The sequence below is a fragment of the Silene latifolia genome, chromosome 2, assembly GCF_048544455.1.
Source record: "Silene latifolia isolate original U9 population chromosome 2, ASM4854445v1, whole genome shotgun sequence".
NCBI classification, from domain to species: Eukaryota; Viridiplantae; Streptophyta; class Magnoliopsida; order Caryophyllales; family Caryophyllaceae; genus Silene; species Silene latifolia.
This window is the reverse complement of record NC_133527.1, coordinates 187313256-187333011: the sequence shown is the minus strand read 5'-3', so window position 1 is coordinate 187333011 and position 19756 is coordinate 187313256. Positions and strand designations below refer to the sequence as shown.

The following is a 19756-nucleotide window of genomic DNA, read 5'->3' as shown; positions in this document are numbered from 1 at the left end:
GTTCTGATAATAGCGATAAGATTGTAGAACTTTTGTTTGTCAATTTGTTTGATAAATCATAAATATTCTAATTTGTATTATGAAATATATTACTCCGTAGTTCATTTTGATGAATATCAATTTCACGGCACGCCAGAATTCAAAGCAGGTTTTTTTAGCCATATACAATCCTTCCCTTGTTTTGCCTATAATAAACAATGGGTGCCCTAAAAAATCCAATTCGAGTTCCAGTTAATGAGATGGGTAGCTGTTGTTAGAGGTGGACAACATGGCGGGCCAGTCCTGTTGTTACGGAGAACAATCACTAAGAAATGGGGAGGATCCTTACTCCCATAGGCCATAACCCATCTGATTCTCTCAATCTCGTTTATATTTAAAAGAGAACGGCCACTGCAAAGCTCCTCTGGCAATGGTCGAATCTAGACCAAGTAAAACTCACTCAACCAAAATAACTCGCCATGACCAGCAATTTACCCAAATAGATTGATCTGAGATACGCTATTCCAAAAGATTTCGGCTTGAGTTTTGAGCTTAAATTAACTAAAATGACAAACTTGAGCTAAACTAAATTTATTTACATAGATATATAAACAAAGACTAAACAATCATATGAGCCAAATCAACGGTTGCCTATAACTGATTTGTGCCCAAAAGAACCCGATAATAACCCAGGTGAACCCAACCAGTCCATTTGAAACTCATGATCCTGTCTGGACTCCGTTGAAAGTCACACTACTGGCTCGACAACTCGAAATCATTTTGCATAAGCAGTCCAATCCAATCTTTTTCAGCTGCCCGGTCTTGCTAATGGCATCAGCTTTTTTGCTTCATGTCCATTCAGTTTCTATGATAAGTCACATTATTCGCAACGTGCGAAGAGGAAACAGGCTGCTCCTTGATCCGCGACAAAAGAAAAGATACTTGCTCAGTTGCCAAATCTAGGCGTTCCTTCGACTTCGAAGACTCGGTAACCAGCGTAGATAGCATGCTTTGCAATCGGTGAACCTTTTCTCCCTGGTCACTCGGAGAGCTCGGCATCTTTGTGGCCAAAGAGTTGAACCGACGCCATCTCAAAGGAAGGTATCTCTCCGGGATCTGAAAGCAATTCCCGCTGGAAAGAACTCTAAGAGCATGCCTGCATAAAATTCCTGAAAACTCGAATTGTTGGCAAGAGCAACTAATGACACCTTCTCGTGGGTTCCAATATACTTTCTGCCCACCTTCAAGTTTAGTGTGGTGCCTTATGAGAAACCCGTCTTCCAATTGGAAGGAAGCATAATGGGCAGCCAAAACAAGCTGATCTTGTAGCTTGGAGAATGCAAATGGTGTAAGGACGGTGGCAGCATGAGATTCCATGGGGGCCCCTGTTTTTAGGGAAATATTTTGTAGGTTTTGTTGCATTGTCCGATGTTCTCCGGTTTGATCCTTAAAATCAACGGCCACCGCAACCTGACAAGGGATATTAAGATTAGAAAATTACCTTAGGCAGTTGTTTGAAAAAAAATTATGTTAGGCACCTGTTTGAAAAAAAAAAGATTTTAACAGGTAAGCACAAATTTTGATTATTTAATGCTAATACCGTGGCTCTTTGATTATAAGTAGAGACATTCACAAATTTTGGGGAAGAGATGTTGCAGAAAAGGGTTTCAATGCACCAAAAGACGTATAATGGTAAAGCACAATACAAGAAAACTGAAACTTACTTGCTCCACAAAGTGTGCGAGTCGGGTTTGGGCACTCAAAAAACGTTGAATGAAAGCATTAACTGACTTGGATTGCCCCGCAGTAGTCAGTCCAGCCATGAAATGACTTCTCAAGAATGATAATGCCCAAAGCGATCTCAAGGCAAACAAATTGGCAAGATGCCTGTTCGCATGTAATCCAAATGAATGAACCATATCTCTCCAACCCAATTCAAACTCATCAATGAACTCCATATTATAAAGCCGATAGAACTCAGCCTTCCACTCATTATATTGGTCTCCGAGAATAGCATTAAACCAGGAAGGGAACTTTGCCACAATCAGCCAGATGCACAATGCATGTTTTGTAGTCGGCAATTCCATGGTCACTGCCTCTTTAAGGCACATATTTTGATCAGTCAATATTGTTTGTGGAGCCTTTCCATTCATAATACCTAGAAATGACTGTGATATAACTAGATCAGCTCAAGCGAAACAGGAAAGCATTTGCACGTAATGACGTAATTATATCACTTGGCGAGATTAATACATGTGAGAGCATGATGATATCTCAAACTACCACTATGAGGCCTTTGCCAAGATGATGCGAAATGGCAGCGGAATAAGACATAAAAATAAAATAAAAGGGATATTTGCCTTGAATTCATGGGTAGAATTCAAGTCAATGGGATATTTACTCGGTGCTAGACCTATAACACGAGTAATGGTGAGAATACTCAAGACCTATTGAATATTTCTCAGGCTAAAGCATGATCGCGTCAAACTCTAACATTTTTTTTAATCGAACTCATCGATCTTTTTTATTTTCATCTCAAATCTCTCTTTTTCATGTCTATTTTATTCAACCAAATTGCTAGCTTAAATAGCCGAGACTAGCAATCCTGAGTACAAACGAAAGGTCTCTAATAAGAGCACCTATTTAGGAGGAATAAAAGCTAAACTCTTAGACTCTTATTCTACATTTACAACTTTGTCTAAATATTAAAAGAGAAATAAAGACACTTGAAAAGAATGATCCGACTTCCTCCAAATGTGAGAGCAAACTAACGAACTTGGACACGAGCTAACTTGTCTTCCAATAATAATACTCGAGCCCATATTCGTATCATACTCCCTTTCTTCAAAAAGAATCGTCCCGATTCTTGGACCTATGATATGGGTTATCAAAAGTCGATCAACCCTCGAACTACCTCGCTCGAGTTTAACCTTTGAATTCCAACCGCAATCGGAAATTCAACCAACATCTTGACTTTGACACGCCTTAAAGACCGTTTGGGAACAATTTTTTTTTTTTTCGGATGAACAGTACCACGTCCGTGAACAGTGATTTTTTTTTTTTTTTTTTTTTTTTTTTTTTGTCCCGCTTGGAATTAAAGTCACTAGAAACTTGCCCCTGAGATGCAAAACCGATTAACCCTCAAACTACCCGCTTGAGTTTAACCCTTGAACTCCAATCGCAATCAGAAATTCAACTAACAACTTGGTTTTGATACGCCTAGGACCGTCTAGATTTAGGGAAATCAAGAGCCGAAGCTCTGATACCATATGATGCGAAATGGCAGCGGAATAAGACATAAAAATAAAATAAAAGGGATATTTGCCTTGAATTCATGGGTAGAATTCAAGTCAATGGGATATTTACTCGGTGCTAGACCTATAACACGAGTAATGGTGAGAATACTCAAGACCTATTGAATATTTCTCAGGCTAAAGCATGATCGCGTCAAACTCTAACATTTTTTTTAATCGAACTCATCGATCTTTTTTATTTTCATCTCAAATCTCTCTTTTTCATGTCTATTTTATTCAACCAAATTGCTAGCTTAAATAGCCGAGACTAGCAATCCTGAGTACAAACGAAAGGTCTCTAATAAGAGCACCTATTTAGGAGGAATAAAAGCTAAACTCTTAGACTCTTATTCTACATTTACAACTTTGTCTAAATATTAAAAGAGAAATAAAGACACTTGAAAAGAATGATCCGACTTCCTCCAAATGTGAGAGCAAACTAACGAACTTGGACACGAGCTAACTTGTCTTCCAATAATAATACTCGAGCCCATATTCGTATCACAAGATCACTGCTTTTTTAAAGAAAGAGAGCGGGTTTAAAGTTGAAAGGAGATACTTTCTTCTCTTTGCATGTTCAAAGTTCAAATGTAATGAAGTGTTCTTATAATCTTAACACACAAATATATATAATGATCAAGACATCCGTCACCAGGTACCTACACATTTATGTTATGAACTACGCCTGCATTATTCTGAAGTTTCCTGAATTTATCTCACTCTTACCATAAAAGCAACACTATCAGATACATACAGGAAAATGTAAACAAGAAAGCCATTAGAAAGAAATGTACAAGACCTAAATGGCATAGGCATTACCTTCAAAGCCCACGACAGTGACTGAAAATTCTCCACGCGTAAAAGAACACAGCCAAAGAAGCAGGGCATGCCGTAATTGTTTATTCCTACCCAAATTCCAAGAGGCATATCAAAAGCTGTCAAGCGATGAGTAGTGTCAAACACCACAGCATCGCCAAACATCTCATATGCTTGAATCGATGAAGCATAGGACCATGTAATGTTCTCTAGTTTATTCTCTGAGTCCAACGTGTACTCGAATCTAAAGTTCTGGTCTTTCTCCTTTATGTTCCTGCACATTTTCAAGAGGTCGATAGTGTCCTCATGTGCATCTACTTTTTTAAATGACTGAATTAGGTTCCTAACATCCTTCTCCGTGAATGGAAGGTATCCGGGTTCTACACATTTCTCTAGTTCCAGTAGCCTCATCATTTGCTGCACTGAGATTCCTGTCTTGGCATACATGAAGATCCGGCTCTTGTCGATATCCGATATAGTCCGGTAAGCGGGCAGGAAACGAACCTGGTTAGGCTCCAACAATTCATGGTTGTGGTGATTCACAAAACCAGTAACACGCCATTCAGATAGACATCCATCAATTGCCTTGCTTATTCTCAAGTATGCCTGGCACCCACATCGAGATGATTTTCGATTTCTTTGAGGCTTGTTCTCATTCGCGACTTTGACTGGGGTATTTCCAGCACGATGGCAAACAAAGTAACGTCTTGTCAGCCCTTTTCCAACACCGTCCTTTCCTTCTGTTCGGTGACGTCTGATTGAGAAGCCGCATCTCTTAGCGAACTCACTATAAAATTCATAAGCAACATCATGAGTAGAAAATCTTTGCCCAATGTATGGGGCATCACCATTTGTATGCTCTAATGATACTCCAGTCTCATGAGGTGATTCATCAGCACTGCTTGTATCATCAGGGGACTGCGATCTTTGATCTGATGGGTAATCATAGATTACCAACATGTGCCTCTCCTCCTGGGACATAAAGTTCTTCTCATAGCCTAGATCCAGCAAAGATGCTACTGACATTTGGCTGAAAAATGAGATGATGATTGATTTAAAGGCCACATAATAATTAACTAAATGGAAAAAACAAAATAGGTGATCAGGCTTGAAGTAACTGGGCAGAATAGCCTCAGATGTAACTAATTACATTAAGATATGGAAATCATCAGCATACGTGATCCAGTATCTACTTATTGCCTAATAATGGAGATCTACTCTGTATGATGCACGATGGAAATAAAGGACGTGCAAATGCTTTCCTGTCTGCATGCGTGAAAGTTGTAAATTTCGTTTCATACACCTCAAATTAAGTTTAACAAGGTGAGTCAAGATCCTTTTTATACACCCAAAGTGGAATGTAATCAGGGCTTGATAAAGTGTTTTGCATCACTCATTACACATAACACATGTGCCTATAGTGATAGAACTTCTGTGGTCAGACCGCAGTTTCTTAAAATTTGAGAAAATAATTTGGAGTTTGTACACATTAATGTGATAAATGCAAGAATACTACTGACTCAATTCTGTTTATAGTCATGCAGGTAATGTAGCTGTGCCAAGAATACTACATTCACCACAAATTTCCACTTATTATACTAAATGAGTTTGCTGTCTACAATCCTCAGATCATGGCCTCAAAGCTATATTACTGCGAATCTCCGACTCTCAATATCACTTAATGTACCAGTGTCCGACATACTACACTCGACATGTCAGCATGGGTATGACAGATGGACACTCATGTTAAAGACAGAAAACACAAGGAATTTTCTTTAAAGCAAAACCGATTCTGACACTTGTACACGGACATTGTCAGATCATCCACATATTAAGTTCTCCTAAACATGACGAAAATTCCATTTAAGCCATCCAAAAAGCTGAATATACCTTAAAGAGAGTATTTATTCACTTTGGATGATTTAGTCATGCTATTAATTCTAATTTCAACACTTGATCTCGGAATCAATTGTCTCAACTTAATCACAGAGATCAGCCACTGCGATCACCTTAAAATGTGATCGCGGTTTCAAAACATTCAAAGTGTTTCTAACAATTTTCCATCATTTCAAACAGTTCCTCTATTTCGCCAACACTTAAAATCAAACCTAACACACTAGGCAAAATTAGGTATCTTTCTACATAACTTGAATGAATCATTCACTGATTTCACAAACTAAGATCATAATGAAAACTTATAATCACCATTATTCAATAACACAACACAGGCAGCTAAACCCTAAGCAAATTGACCTACTAAATCCAGAATTTCGCACAAAAAACAATGATAAATTCATAATTCCGCAATGATAATCTAAAATCCTTATTCTATTTGGAGATAGCTTCATAATTTAACGAATAATCGAGCAGAAATAATCAAAAACAATAGATAATAATAAGAGAGAAGAACGAAGAGAAGAAATGCATACAAATGTGTGAAATAAATATAGAAGCAATCAAATTTCCAGATTCCAGAAGGTAGTGCTGAAGCTTTTTGGAGGTGTGTTAATGGCGGACGCTCTAGTTGACGATCACCGAGATGACGAATTAGGCATTTTTACAAGTAGTTTAGTCTGATGGAGTAGTCACCAGTCTCAGCACTCACACCTGCGTGCTTACTCCAATCTATTCAATTCTTTACTTTACTTTTTAAAAACTTATTCATAAAATTATGTAAATTTTTTACACAAATTCTTATTTGTGACGGAGGGTATCCGTCACAAACAAGAGACGGGTACCATATTGTCTCACAAAAAACCCATAAGGGGTGAGAGAAGGAGCACATGGGGTGGGTGCCCACCTTGTCCCCTCTACCCATTTCCACTCACAAAATACCCGTCGCAAGATCCGACCCGTCACAAGCAAGACTTAGTGAATTTTTTAATACAATTTCTACAGTAATTTTTGTGTGAGATGATCCCTTAATATAAAAAAGACAATTCATTTATAAGTACTAAATGAACAATTTTTTTTTTTTTATAAAAATGGAGCGTCTCAACCCAAATATACCAAATATACCAAATTTCATAATTTCGGTAGCTTATGCTTTCCTTGGCTTCGACCTTATACAGAGCATAAGTTGGATCCCTCGTCCATCGCTTGCATTTTTATAGGCTATGCCTCGACTCAACATTCCTACTTGTGGCTCGACCCCACAACCAATCGGGTCTACAGTTCACGACATTTTCGCTTTGTGGACACCACTTATCCTTTTGCTACACCTCCGCTGCACAACCCGTCATCCTCCCTACTTTCGTCTGACGAATGGTGTCAACTCTCTTTGCCCCTAATTACACCTGCCCAACCACTCCCTACGTCACCCCAATCCTTGCCTGAAACCACACTGTCCACTACCCCCTACACCACTCCTCTCTCCTCCCCTTCGCGAAACAATACCTCCCCTGCCAGCCCCTCTCCCGCCTCCCCCTCCCACTCATACCCATGGCGATCGTGCCTCTCATAACATTTACAAACTAATTGACAAGCTAAATCTCCATGCCCAACTCCAACCCACCGAGTCCAAAACCACCAAGAAAGCTCTCTTTAATCCGACTTGGAGAGCTACTATGGAAGAACAATTTACAGCTCTTTAAGCAAATGGAATATGGGAGCTTGTCTCTCCTACTGATGCCAAAAATATTGTGGGTTTTAAATGGGTTTCTCCACCAAATACAACCTCGATGGCTCCATCCATAAACACAAAGCCCGTCTTGTTGCTAGGAGATTCCACCAACGTCCCGGCCTTGACTACAATGAAACATTCAGCCTTGTAATCAAACCTGCCACAGTCTGATTGTTGCTTAGTCTTGCCGTCACAAATAACTGGCCCCATTCGTCAACTTGACAAAAATGATGCATTCCTTCAAGGAACACTTACTGATACTGTTTACATGGCCCAACCCCTGGTTTCATTGACTCGGCCAAACCGTCTCATGTATGCCGTCTCCGCAAGGCTATCTATGGCTTAAAGCAAGCCCCGCGAGCATGGTATAGTAAGCTTCAGTCGTTTCTCATCAATGCTGGTTTCACAAACCCTGTCTCTAATACCTCGCTATTTAATTATCATGACACTTACACTTTATTTATTCTTGTGTATGTTGATGACATTATCGTTACAGGGTCTTGTGCAAATCAGGTAAGCTCGTTCATTTCCTCTCTCGCCAGCCGCTTTTCCCTGAAAGATTTGGGTCACCTATCGTATTTCTTTGGTGTCAAAGTGCAATCATGCTCAGTTGGTCTCTTCCTAAACCAACAGAGATACACCACTGATCTGATTTCTCAGGCTAATATGGCTGACGCCAAAGCCGCATCTACTCCTATGGATTCTGTCACCAAATTGAGCCTTCGTGATAGTGCTCCCCATGACAATCCTACAGAGTCTCATCCTATTGTAGGTGGCCTTTAGTATTTATCATTGACTCGCCCCGATATTGCCTATGCCGTGAACAAATAGTCTCAATACATGCATCAACAAACCACATGTCACTGGGCTGCTTTAAAGCATCTTCTACACTACCTAGCAGGCACCACGTCTCATGGCATTGAAATATTTCGAGACTTCCCACCTCAGCTTCATGCCTACTCCGACTCCGATTGGGGCGGTAACCAAGATCACCTCACTTCAAGTGGAGCTTACATTGTCTATCTTGGCTGTACTCCTATCTCCTGGAGCTCTAAGAAGCAACAAACTGTTGCTCGTTCCTCCACTGAAGCTGAGTTCAAGTTCATTACTAATGCTAGTGAAGAGCTTACTTAGCTTGGTCATTTACTTCATGAGCTTCGTATTGTGCTTCCAGAGTTCCAGCTGCCCCAACCGTTTATTGTGACAATATTGGTGCTACCAACCTTAATGCCAATCCTGTTTTTCATTCTCGAATAAAGCACGTTGCCCTCAACTACCACTTCATACGGGAAAAGTGTAATACCCATATATTTTGGGACCCACATAGGACCCCGGGACACGTGAGGGGACCCACGTGTACTCGGAAGTAAAGTATGACCGTACACTAGACCAAGTGCAGCTGGCACTAGATCAAGTGCAATTGGCAGGAGACCAAGTGCAGCTGGCACTACACGAAGTGCAGCGACACTCCACCAAATAAAGGTGGCACTCGACCAAGTGGAGTTGGCACTCGACCGAGTGCCACTAGCACTCGACCGATTTGCACTTCACTCGACCGAGTAGCACTTCACTCGACTGAGTGCCCTCTAGGCAGCAACCCAGAGTTCCTGAATGTGTGTCACTCGACCGAGCTGATGGTTCACTCGATTGAGTGGTGAGCCTTACTCGACTGAGTGAACCGAACACTCAACCGAGTGCTCCGGAAACCGCTGAGTTTTCTCGTGTGGGCTTTTCTATTGACGGGCCTAGACATATATATACCCTATTTTCTGATTTTTCCCATTTCCAAGCACTAATTCCTTCTCTCTAAACCCTCCTACCTCTCTCTACAATCCCTCCTTCTCTAAATCCTATATCTACAACTATGGGTGAAGAATTTGAAAGATTCATTCACATATTCTTGTTCCTTATTAGTTGGTGAGTATTATACTAGCTTTTCCCCTTTAATTTGGATAATTCATTTTAAGACTAACCCCTAGAATTTGGGGGATTTTCATGGGTACTGTTAATTAGTATTTTAATTAATATTAGGAGTAATTAATGGGTAATAAGGAAGGATTAATTAGTAGTATTAGTTGTTTCAGAACGTGTTGTGATAGTTATTATAGAATTATGTAGGATGAGACATTTTTATGATATGGATGCTTGGTGGTTTCGGATTGCTTATGGAATATGCTAAAAGGTAGGTTAATCCTACTCGGTTTCAATAATGTGGTCACTACTTATGTTGTGGTTAATGTTGTAATTAGTGTCACATAATTAGAGTAATTGCATTATAACATGTTTAGTGGTTAATAGTATCATTAAAGAGATAAGTATGTTGGTTGGATTGCATTATAACATGATATTGGTTAAGATGAATTGATGAGTCGGTAATTGGCATATTGTATGGTATCTTGCATTATTGTATTTGTCATGTATATCGGAGAATAAGACGATTGTGATTGTTTGGTGGCGTTACTTGGTTATTGAGGAGACGTAAGAGGGTTGGGAGACCGTCTTACGCTTAAGTCGCCTCTTGGAGCTTCCCACTTCAAGTGGGATGTGCACATTAATGGCTTGAGTTACGGAGGGACTCGTGTGGTTGAGACACGACGTCTAGCAGAGGATCCGGTTGGCTTCCGAACACAGTACGTCTGGGCGTGTCCCGGTACCTGTTTGTGGTTGTTGGTATGTCTGGGTGTGCCCCAATACCAGTGTGGTTGTCGATATGTCTGGGCGTATCCCGGTACCGTGGTGGTGGTTGTTTGATAGCATGTCATTCATATCATAGTCATGTTGCATGTTCACACACTCGAGTCGTGTCACACTTTATTTATTGAAACTGGAGTTTGTTGTGTCTTTATAATTGTCACCTATTTCCGGGGTGGCATGTGTCGATCCATATGATATTTCCGATCATATGGGGAGCAGGTTAAGTACATGTTTTGCTTGTTGACGTGATCGAGATTTGGGCCGCGCTTGGACTTGGAGTCGAGTACTTGAATTGTTGATAGATAACATAGATAGTAGTCATAAGTTGTATTCCTTTATTTATTCATTCATGTTTTGTAAGCACTAAACTTGTTATTTATAATAAACGTTTCTTGATTGTATCTCTGATTTATCGTCTCGGAAAATCGAGATGTTAACATCTCCCAATTATCTTGGCCGGGTAAGAAGGGGATGTTACAAAAAGGTTCAATCCGGATTCTTGCGTGTGGTTCCTATCGCTAATGATGACCAACTCGTTGACGCTCTCACAAAACCTCTTCCCAGGCCTCGGTTCACCATGTTAATGTTCAAGATCGGTCTTTCATCCCAACCGTCCGTCTTACAGGGGGTGTACCTAATTATATTCATTGTAATCTTTTCTTATTATCTTCCTCTTTAAGCTCCACAATATATACTTGTAATTAGTATAATATATCTATTTTTTAGGAAGAATATTAGGAGCCTTAACCTAGTTAGTTTCTCTAATTATTGTATAAATATATTAGGTTGTATCTCTTTACATTTATCACATAATATACAAAACCTAAACCATGGCCATTTCAAAACAATTGCTTGCTATAATTTTTTCCATTATGTTAGTGTTTACCTTTGTTAATGTAAGTGAAGCTAAAAGTATTTCATATGGTGCAATAGGAGAAGGCGACCACCCACCTTGTAAAGGTAGTGCATGTTTGGGGAAACCGGTTAACCCACCGCCGCAAAACTCTCTTAATCGAGTAAACCGCAAGTTAATTACGGTTAGAAAGCTTTATCCAAAGATTACGAAAGTGTAACTAATCTAAGTTACATTCAATTTTTGGTCTTGTAAACTTAATGGTTTGTGTTGATGAACATTGTCATTCTACGAAATGTTTCTTAACAATGTACTTTATTTCATTTTAAATAACAATAAAGATATTCTTTCATAATGTTTTTAATAGTATATTTCTTGGAGTGTTAGATGATTAATGTTAGGATATTACCCTAAATTTCATCTTCCTCTTTTCAACTCTAGTTAGATTGCCTCACTGAGTTTTGTTTTTAATTAATCTTATTTATACAATAGTCTATATATACCATGCATGTGTCATTATATTTTTTGTAATTGCCGATAGATCTGTACTCGGGTCGGGCTAGGGATGGGCCAGGCTCGCCAGGGACGGGCCATGCCCTCTTGGTCAGACTCGGGCCAGACTAGGCCTTGCCAATTATTTATTTATTTTTGCTAAAATGGCGAGCCAAGGGCTGGCATTTTAGGACCCGAGCCAGGCAATATGAATATCAAATTTTATAATTTTTTGTAATATGTAACTAAAGATATGAACAAAAGAAATGAACATCGATAAACAAGTATAAAACAAACGTAAAGAATTCAATGAAAATGAGGACCGCTTCACCGATCTCAATTAATTAAATAATTAAGTTTGCTTTTGACTCCAATAAAAAAAAGGGGGGATAAATGACAATACGTAGACAAGAAGCTTCACAATTTCACATACATACGTTGATACGTAGAACAAGAAACGAAGTAAGTAATTTTTTTTTTTTTTGTTACAAGGAGCGGGAAGAGTCCCTAAACGAGAAAAAGATAAATACGTAAATAACTAGAAAGCATTGAAAGGAACGATTCTATGTCACGAGTCACGACACACAATCGACATCTTATTGCATTAGTTGAAACAAATGGTTTGGAGTATCTCCCGATTCCAAATGACAAGTTGCTGTGACCGAGCCCCTCCGTCACCAATCTACATTCTCATTCGCTTCTCTATAGATATGATGGACTTCCACCTTTCATAGGTGGTCACTAAGGAAGCCTTTGCAGATATTCACAAGATGAGCATGGACTCAAGGGATGTCGTCGTTCGATTCCATTAAATTGATGATCACTTTAGAGTCCATCTGAATAATGACTCGGCCACTCGGGTAAAGAGCCTTTCCCTAGCCATAATCAAGCCACGTTTTAGTGCCATTAATTCGGCTCTTGTGACCGTTGTCATCCCTAATTTTTCAGCAAGAAACGAAATAAGTGATGTGGACACTCAACTAAGAAAATAAAATAAAAATTCGATCAAATATAGGAAACTGTTCTTGCTTTTTAAATAGTGGAAGCCATACCATTTTTCTTGATTAAGTGTATATTGCATCAAATTCTAATTAGACATAATCTTGAGGAAGTTTAAATTTTGAGACGTCAAGGACTACTATATATTTGACTTAAATTTTGAGACGTCAAGGAATCAAATTCTTTTTTGGTGCATAAGAGGGGACAAGGACATCAAATTCTAATTAGACATAATCTTCCCCTTAATTTGCGTGTCCTTTTAAAAGGGGAGAGTTATTATGAATAGGGAAAAGTATTAAACACTGGTATATTAGACACCCGTTGTGTCAATGGATTTTATTCGAATGATTATATTAGACACTGGTGTATTGAGAGTATTGTACTTGGTTGGTAGGGTGAGATTATGGTTGTAATGGGAATCGTGACTTTGGATTATGGTATCAAAACTTGTGTCGCGGTTTTCTCCGACCTTGACTTTGCAGGTACATTGAGCACTTATTTAGGGTAAGATTATTGGTGGGTCTTGAGACAAAACTCACTCAAGACCCCCAATAATGTACTCAAGTCTTGATAAAGTTTTAAGTTGAATCTTGAAAATTCAAGACTTAATTTAAGGCTTTATAGAGTCTTAATCCCACATTTTTATAATGACAACAAATAAATGGCTAAGGCACTGTTCTTTTGGACTTAAAATCACTCTTTTTAAGTTAAGTTTAACAAAATTAAGTTAAGTTCAGAAAAATTCAGCTCCTATAAGTTAACTTAAATTCGTCATTGAGAATGAAAGTTGAAATGGCATTTGCTCAATTGAAAAAAAGGTGGAAGGTGTTAAAAGTTATTCCTCAAATGTCACATAAGTATCAAATGTCCATTATTATTTCTACTTTCACACTTCATAGTTTTATACGGATGCACACTCTTGGGATACATGTTATACAACATGAGAACGTTCTAAGGCATGTTTGATAAGAAGCGGAAAAAAGCTATGTACAAGGTGCGAAATAACATAGTCAAAAACATTTGGCGAGGCAATGAATTTGACGGGGTGAGCTCAAATGAAGATGAAGAAAGTGACGAGAAAGATGATAATATGAAACTAGATGATTAGAAAAAAAAAAAAAAACGTAATATGTGATTTACTTTTTATTTTTATGTATTAGGTAATGTGTACGAACATATTAATTTATATAAAGAAAGTATTTTATTATCTTTACTTGTGTTTTAAGTTATATTTCTTTATTTAGTTATTATTATTATTATTATTATTATTATTATTATTATTATTATTATTAGTAGTAGTAGTAGTAGTAGTAGTAGTAGTAGTAGTAGTAGTAGTATAGTAGTAGTAGTAGTATTAAGTGAATTAAATTAATTTAAGTAATATTATTTTAATTCAAAAAAGTTAAGTTATTATAAGTTAAGTTCAGTAAAATTAAGTTCAGCAAAATTAAGTTAAGTTCAAAAAAATTAAGTTAAGTTCAGCAACTTTAAGTCCAAAAGAACAGGGTCTAACATGTGTTAAAGCATTTTTGTTTTCTTTTTTATCTAATATAAAACCCAATAAGAAAAAGTGTAGTGGAAAAGTAGAGCATGAGGTAAGTCTGAGGGATAATGTATAAAGTTTGAGGTGAGTTTGAACAATAAAATAATAATAAAAGTTAGTGAAAAGTTGATGTGGCAGAGCTTAAGACTTTGGTCAGTCTGACTAATAATCATACCTTTAGGGCCGAGGGACGCTTAAAAATATGAAAAACATGACTATTTACTTAGCTTACATAGTGAGTCTTAATTAAAATGATTCGGCATGAGGTTTATATAACAAGTCAAGATTACTTTCATTATCGTATCGTATACTAATCAGATACTTTCTATACTTGTAGCTTGTGGTTTTGAAGTAAAGGAATTTTGGACTAAATGTAGCTTGGATTGACTGTCTCTAGAGGTAAGGACTTTTACCCGTTTCGAAATTAAGAGCATGTTCGGTTTGATATTTAGACAAATTTTACATACTTTGGTAGCGATGAATTTCTACTATCTTTTGCGAGTTTTTGAATATTGTTATATGTGACCATGGCTCACCCGTTGGAATTATTTGGCGCAAGCCGTCTTTGAAATTATGTAGCAGGCTCTAGAAGTTCTGCTGGTCTAGAAGGTTTTAAGGTGCGTCCGAGACGTCTCTGGGATTAGTATTACGTCCCGAAAACTGAACTCTTGGCCCGAGCTCCATTTTGGATGGGGTTTGACCGGCCCCACTCGCTAGGAGGTTAGACTTTTCCTTTGGCAGCCTTATCCTATTGACTGTCCAAATGTGAGAGGTGCGCATTATTATAAGTCTGATCAATCACAGGTGATACCTCTAGACCGTGTCAAGGGTAAGACCTTGGCACACAGGTGGTGAAAGTTATGGACTTTTAATGGTTTGATAATTATTATTGGATTTACGGTAACACTAGTTTTTGGAAAATAATTCTGTTTTTACTTTGGTTTTGAAGCTCTGTTAATTTATAATATTGTTTTATAGATTTGTCACTATTTCTTATTTTTTTGAAACTCAGCTTTGTTGATGTCCTTATGTTTTGGGTCGTTTCCCCTCTGGAACCTATACCTGTCTGTGATTTTGGGTACAGTTGATAGGTACACTTGAGATGCTGCATGGATGCATAATGGATCTGAGGAGTAGTACGAGCGTGGAAGGATTTTGAATAAAGAACTCTGTCCTAATTTATTTACACATTCTTATATGTTTTCTTGGATTTTAATTTTAATTAGTGTTTTGGGTTTTGTAAGGCTGAAGTCTTCCGCTGCAACATCTTATATACTTTGATTGAGACATGTACTCTATTGTTTTAAGTATGCCTCTATATCTACCTTGCGCTTAGTTTAGCAACTAAGAGCGAAGTGACAGTGTTGGATTTTCAATATTTATTTTATTAGTTTGTGGTCGAAAAATCCAGGACTGTTACACTCGATTCTCGTGCCATTTTTATAGTACTCCGTCTTGTCGACTCCTGGGTGCTTATTATTATCAAATTACTCCACAAATACATTCATCATGCCTTAAAGCATTAAACGACGAAAGTATCGACATTCTAACATAAACGGCATATAAATAACATATATAAGCACAAAAACCGTCTCAAAAGAAACTAAGGAAAGGCATAAATGTGTATATAACTATAACTTGTCAAACTCCCCCAAACCATCTCTTTGCTTGTCCTTAAGCAAAGCACTAACACAATACAAGAGACAATCATATAAATGGTCAATGAATAACTCAGATCCAATGTCAATTGCACGTGAAATTTTAAAGAAATTACGAAAGACTAGGTTCCTCGATCGAGTTCTTCCATTACTTGATCGACTACACCTCATCCTGATCGGTCGAGGCAAGCTTCACTCGATCGAGGGACTTCAGTCTTCAGCTCATTTCTTCGCGTTTTGCTCTTCTTTTCTTTTCCATAGCATTCTTCCTCGAATTTCGTACCATCTATCTAGTACTTCGTTTTGCTGACTCTGCGGTGCTCATTATTATCCAATTGCTCCACAGATACATTAATCATGCTTTAAAGCACCAAACGGCGGAAGTATCAACATTCTAACATAAACGACATATAAATGACATATATAAGCACAAAATCGTCTCAAAAGGAATTAAGGGGAGGCGTAAATGTGTATATAACTATGACTCATCAAACTCCTCCAAATCATCTCTTTGTTTGTCCCCAAGCAAAACACTAACACAATACAAGAGATAATCATATAAATGGTGAATGGATAACTCAGAGTTAATGTCAATGCACATACAAATCCTAAACTATCCATATCTACAACAAAGTAATGACTAAATATGCCAATAAAACAAATTCAAAGGCACGAGAAAGAGAAAACCAGCTCAAATCCCAAGATGTAACATGATACCGTAGTATAGACAAAAACCAAATTCCTTTCGATCTTGCAAGACAAATTAGTCGTATTCTCGCGAATTCATTCATGCTCTCATAAGTATGTAAGGGCGAGTTATATGTAAAGATAAAAAGGAAATAAGAACACTCACTCAACTTATGAAACATACATGCAATCTAATGTGATAATAGTTTTCCTAACTAAATAGGCATTCGCAATATAGATAAAAGTACTTGTATCAAGGACAACAAGGGCGGCGAATTGGTGAAGGTATAGAAGTGGATTGTGCCAAGGCACGTATGGATATGTGGTGCTAAGACCGGTAGTCGCAGCGACACTTACTAACCAAGCCAATTTAAGCACAAACTAACATCCGCTAGAGAAATCAACTTATACTTTGACAACACAAGAGAGACAACGAAAGTACTCTCTAAATATGCATTAAACTCTAGCAAATTACATACCCTTTTATAATCCCTTAAACAAACCAAAATGAAGCAACTCTTTCTAGTTTTTTTTTTCCCTTTCATTTTCTTTTCCTTTTGCTTCATATTTTTCTCTGTTTTCCAACATAAGGGATATATACAACACAATTGTTAACAAACTTGTTCACCCACATGACAAAATAGTGCCGCCCCAACCAAAGTAGCTACGTAGACATGGAAAACAAGCAACTGTGACTGTCCCGATAAGGTAGACAAATTTCAAGAATGTAGCTATCAAATGGAATATAAAACGGTTACAAGGGTTCAAACGGGCTAAACAAACGGATATGTAAGGCTTATTTGAACAAAAAGAATCACCTTTCCCCATATACTTTATTAAGTGAACGAGTAAAAGTATCAAGAAAATAATATCACACTTATGCAGTTTGATATAACATATATTCCACAAGAAAAACCACACTCAGACCTAATGACAATGAGAACGGTTTATTGATGTTCTTGGCCTAGGAAGCTCTATACACCTCATAATTTAAGTGGTTTACCGACATAAATAGTCAAATATACTTAGCATAAGGTAAGTAAAAAAACGGTAAAGACTTATTCATTGAGCTTTATTTTCAAAGATAACATGTCAAACAATGTACATGGATAACTTATTGGGATTCAAATGCAAAAACAATGCAAATTATCAGCATCACTATTCAAGAACAGACGCAGTGACCATAAATCTGAAGTCCACTAACGATATCCCAGCCATAAATCTGAAGTCCACTAATCCCCTATTCTAAACTAGTATAGATTCCGCGCGAATGCGCGGTTTTTTAGATAGAAATATTAAAGAAAATAACAATTATACAACTGATATTTTAACTCAATTTGAAATTTAATTGTAAAATTTATGTTTAATGTTTTTTTATTAATCGGTGGAAAAGGAAAAGTTCAGTATGATCCAGTTGTAGATATAATATATTGAAAGCCCAGTTACAGATATGATATAATAAAAGTCCAATTACAGATATGATATAATGAAAGCCCAATTATAGCAAAATTCATTTGGGCGGGAAAATCTGGGAGATCTCTTATTCTTTTAGTATAAGGGAGATTATGTAATCCCCACTTAACTAAAAGATTAAGGGGTCGTTTGGCTACCCATTAAACAACACAGGAACTTAAGTTCATGTGAATTGCAAAATGGGTATGTTGTTTGGATACCCCAATTCACTTGAATTGGAAGTTTCCATGAATTCCAATTCATCTATAACTAGTATTGATCCCGCGCAAATGCGCGGTTTTTAGATAAGAATATTAGAGAATTTAATAATTATACTATTGCTATTTAACTCCATTTGAAATTTAATAATTATACTATTGCTATAAATAAACTTACGAAATATAACTTCACAAATATATGCATAAACAAAATAACTTTTAGAAGTTTATTTAAAATCTCCTAATGAACTAAACTTTGACTTTCACAACAAAAAAAACCATACGCAATCTCTACTTCGATCAACACATTTCATAGCCATCCGTGCAGTGCACGGGTACAAAAACTAGTTGCTATTTAACTCCATTTGAAATTTAATTATAAAATTTACTATTAGTAATTTTGTATTAAGAGGTAGAAAAGAGATTGTTCAACACTTTTACTTCGTATAAGATTGTTGGTTTTACTGAAATTATTTTATTAGCTTTGTTTTAAGAAAACATTGTTTCTAATTATATCACTATATCCACTGAATGCGTTATATAAACAATTAAAAAAAAAAAAGAAACCAAAATTTAAATTTTCATATAGTATGGAGCAAAGATGGATATTAAGTTAAAGTGTAAGAAAAAATATCATAAGTAAGTTTTTCTTTTTTAGAAGTAATAACAATTTATGATACTCTCAACCCGTAGTACGTTTGTATCAAAAGATAGAATAATAGAATTAATTAGAAAATATTTCCTAAAAAATTGTTCTTGGTCATAATGTTTAGTTTTAAAAATAATAATAGTAAAATATTTATATCACATTGTACATATAATTACTGAAATTTCATGTATGTAACAAAATAAGAATATCCCGTTAATATGTCTATGCAAATTAAAAGAATATTATTCCCTTTTTTAAATGGCATAGAATTATTTATTGTATGAAATTAATCAGTATGATCCAGTTGTAGATATGATATTATGAAGCTCATTTATAGCTTAAGTCGAAATTAATCAGGATGGGTATGAAGCCCATTTATAGCCTAATTCATTTAGGCGGGAAAACTTTAAAGATCTCTTATTCTTTTAGTTTAAGGGGGATGGAGGAAGTTACTTACCTAGCCCCCCTAGGTAAGTGACTAAGTGAGAATGCCTACATGAATTACAATTCCTTCAATGCAACCAAACAATATTTTGCAATTCACATAAATTCTAAATTAATGTGTTTTATGACTTCCTAGGCAATACAAATTCCTATATGCAACCAAACAACTCCTAAGAGTTGCTCATAATTCTCCCGCTCAATTAATTGATAAAAATGTGAGCCCATGTTAAAAATATATTCTCTCATATTCTATATTTTCTTCCCCTTTCCTTTTTGCACAAGGAATAAGAAAGTGAATTTGGACCACACAAACCACACTACCCCATATGCCATTGAATTGGGCCACACGAATAATCC

The 19756-nt window shown here is 36.9% G+C and overlaps 1 protein-coding gene across 1 annotated transcript; it reads right to left on the bottom strand.

Moving 5' to 3' along the window:
- Positions 1–404: 404 nt before the first annotated feature.
- LOC141643838 (protein FAR1-RELATED SEQUENCE 11) lies at positions 405–6729 on the bottom strand. The gene is made up of 4 exons (XM_074453159.1): positions 6518–6729; positions 4092–5118; positions 1704–2147; positions 405–1449 (listed from the first exon to the last, which is right to left on the bottom strand). Exons 2-4 carry the CDS (start codon positions 5112–5114, stop codon positions 838–840), a joined length of 2079 nt encoding a protein of 692 aa, XP_074309260.1. The 5' UTR covers positions 5115–5118; positions 6518–6729; the 3' UTR covers positions 405–837.
- Between the last annotated feature and the right edge of the window lie 13027 nt (positions 6730–19756).

Excerpts from the sequence above, each read along its gene's own strand:
- LOC141643838 (XM_074453159.1), bottom strand. The coding sequence starts at position 5,114 with ATGTCAGTAGCATCTTTGCTGGATCTAGGCTATGAGAAGAACTTTATG. Across the intron at positions 2,148-4,091 it reads CACTGTCGTGGGCTTTGAAG|TCATTTCTAGGTATTATGAA; the intron begins GTAATGCCTATG and ends GTTATATCACAG. Across the intron at positions 1,450-1,703 it reads TCGCACACTTTGTGGAGCAA|GTTGCGGTGGCCGTTGATTT; the intron begins GTAAGTTTCAGT and ends ATCCCTTGTCAG.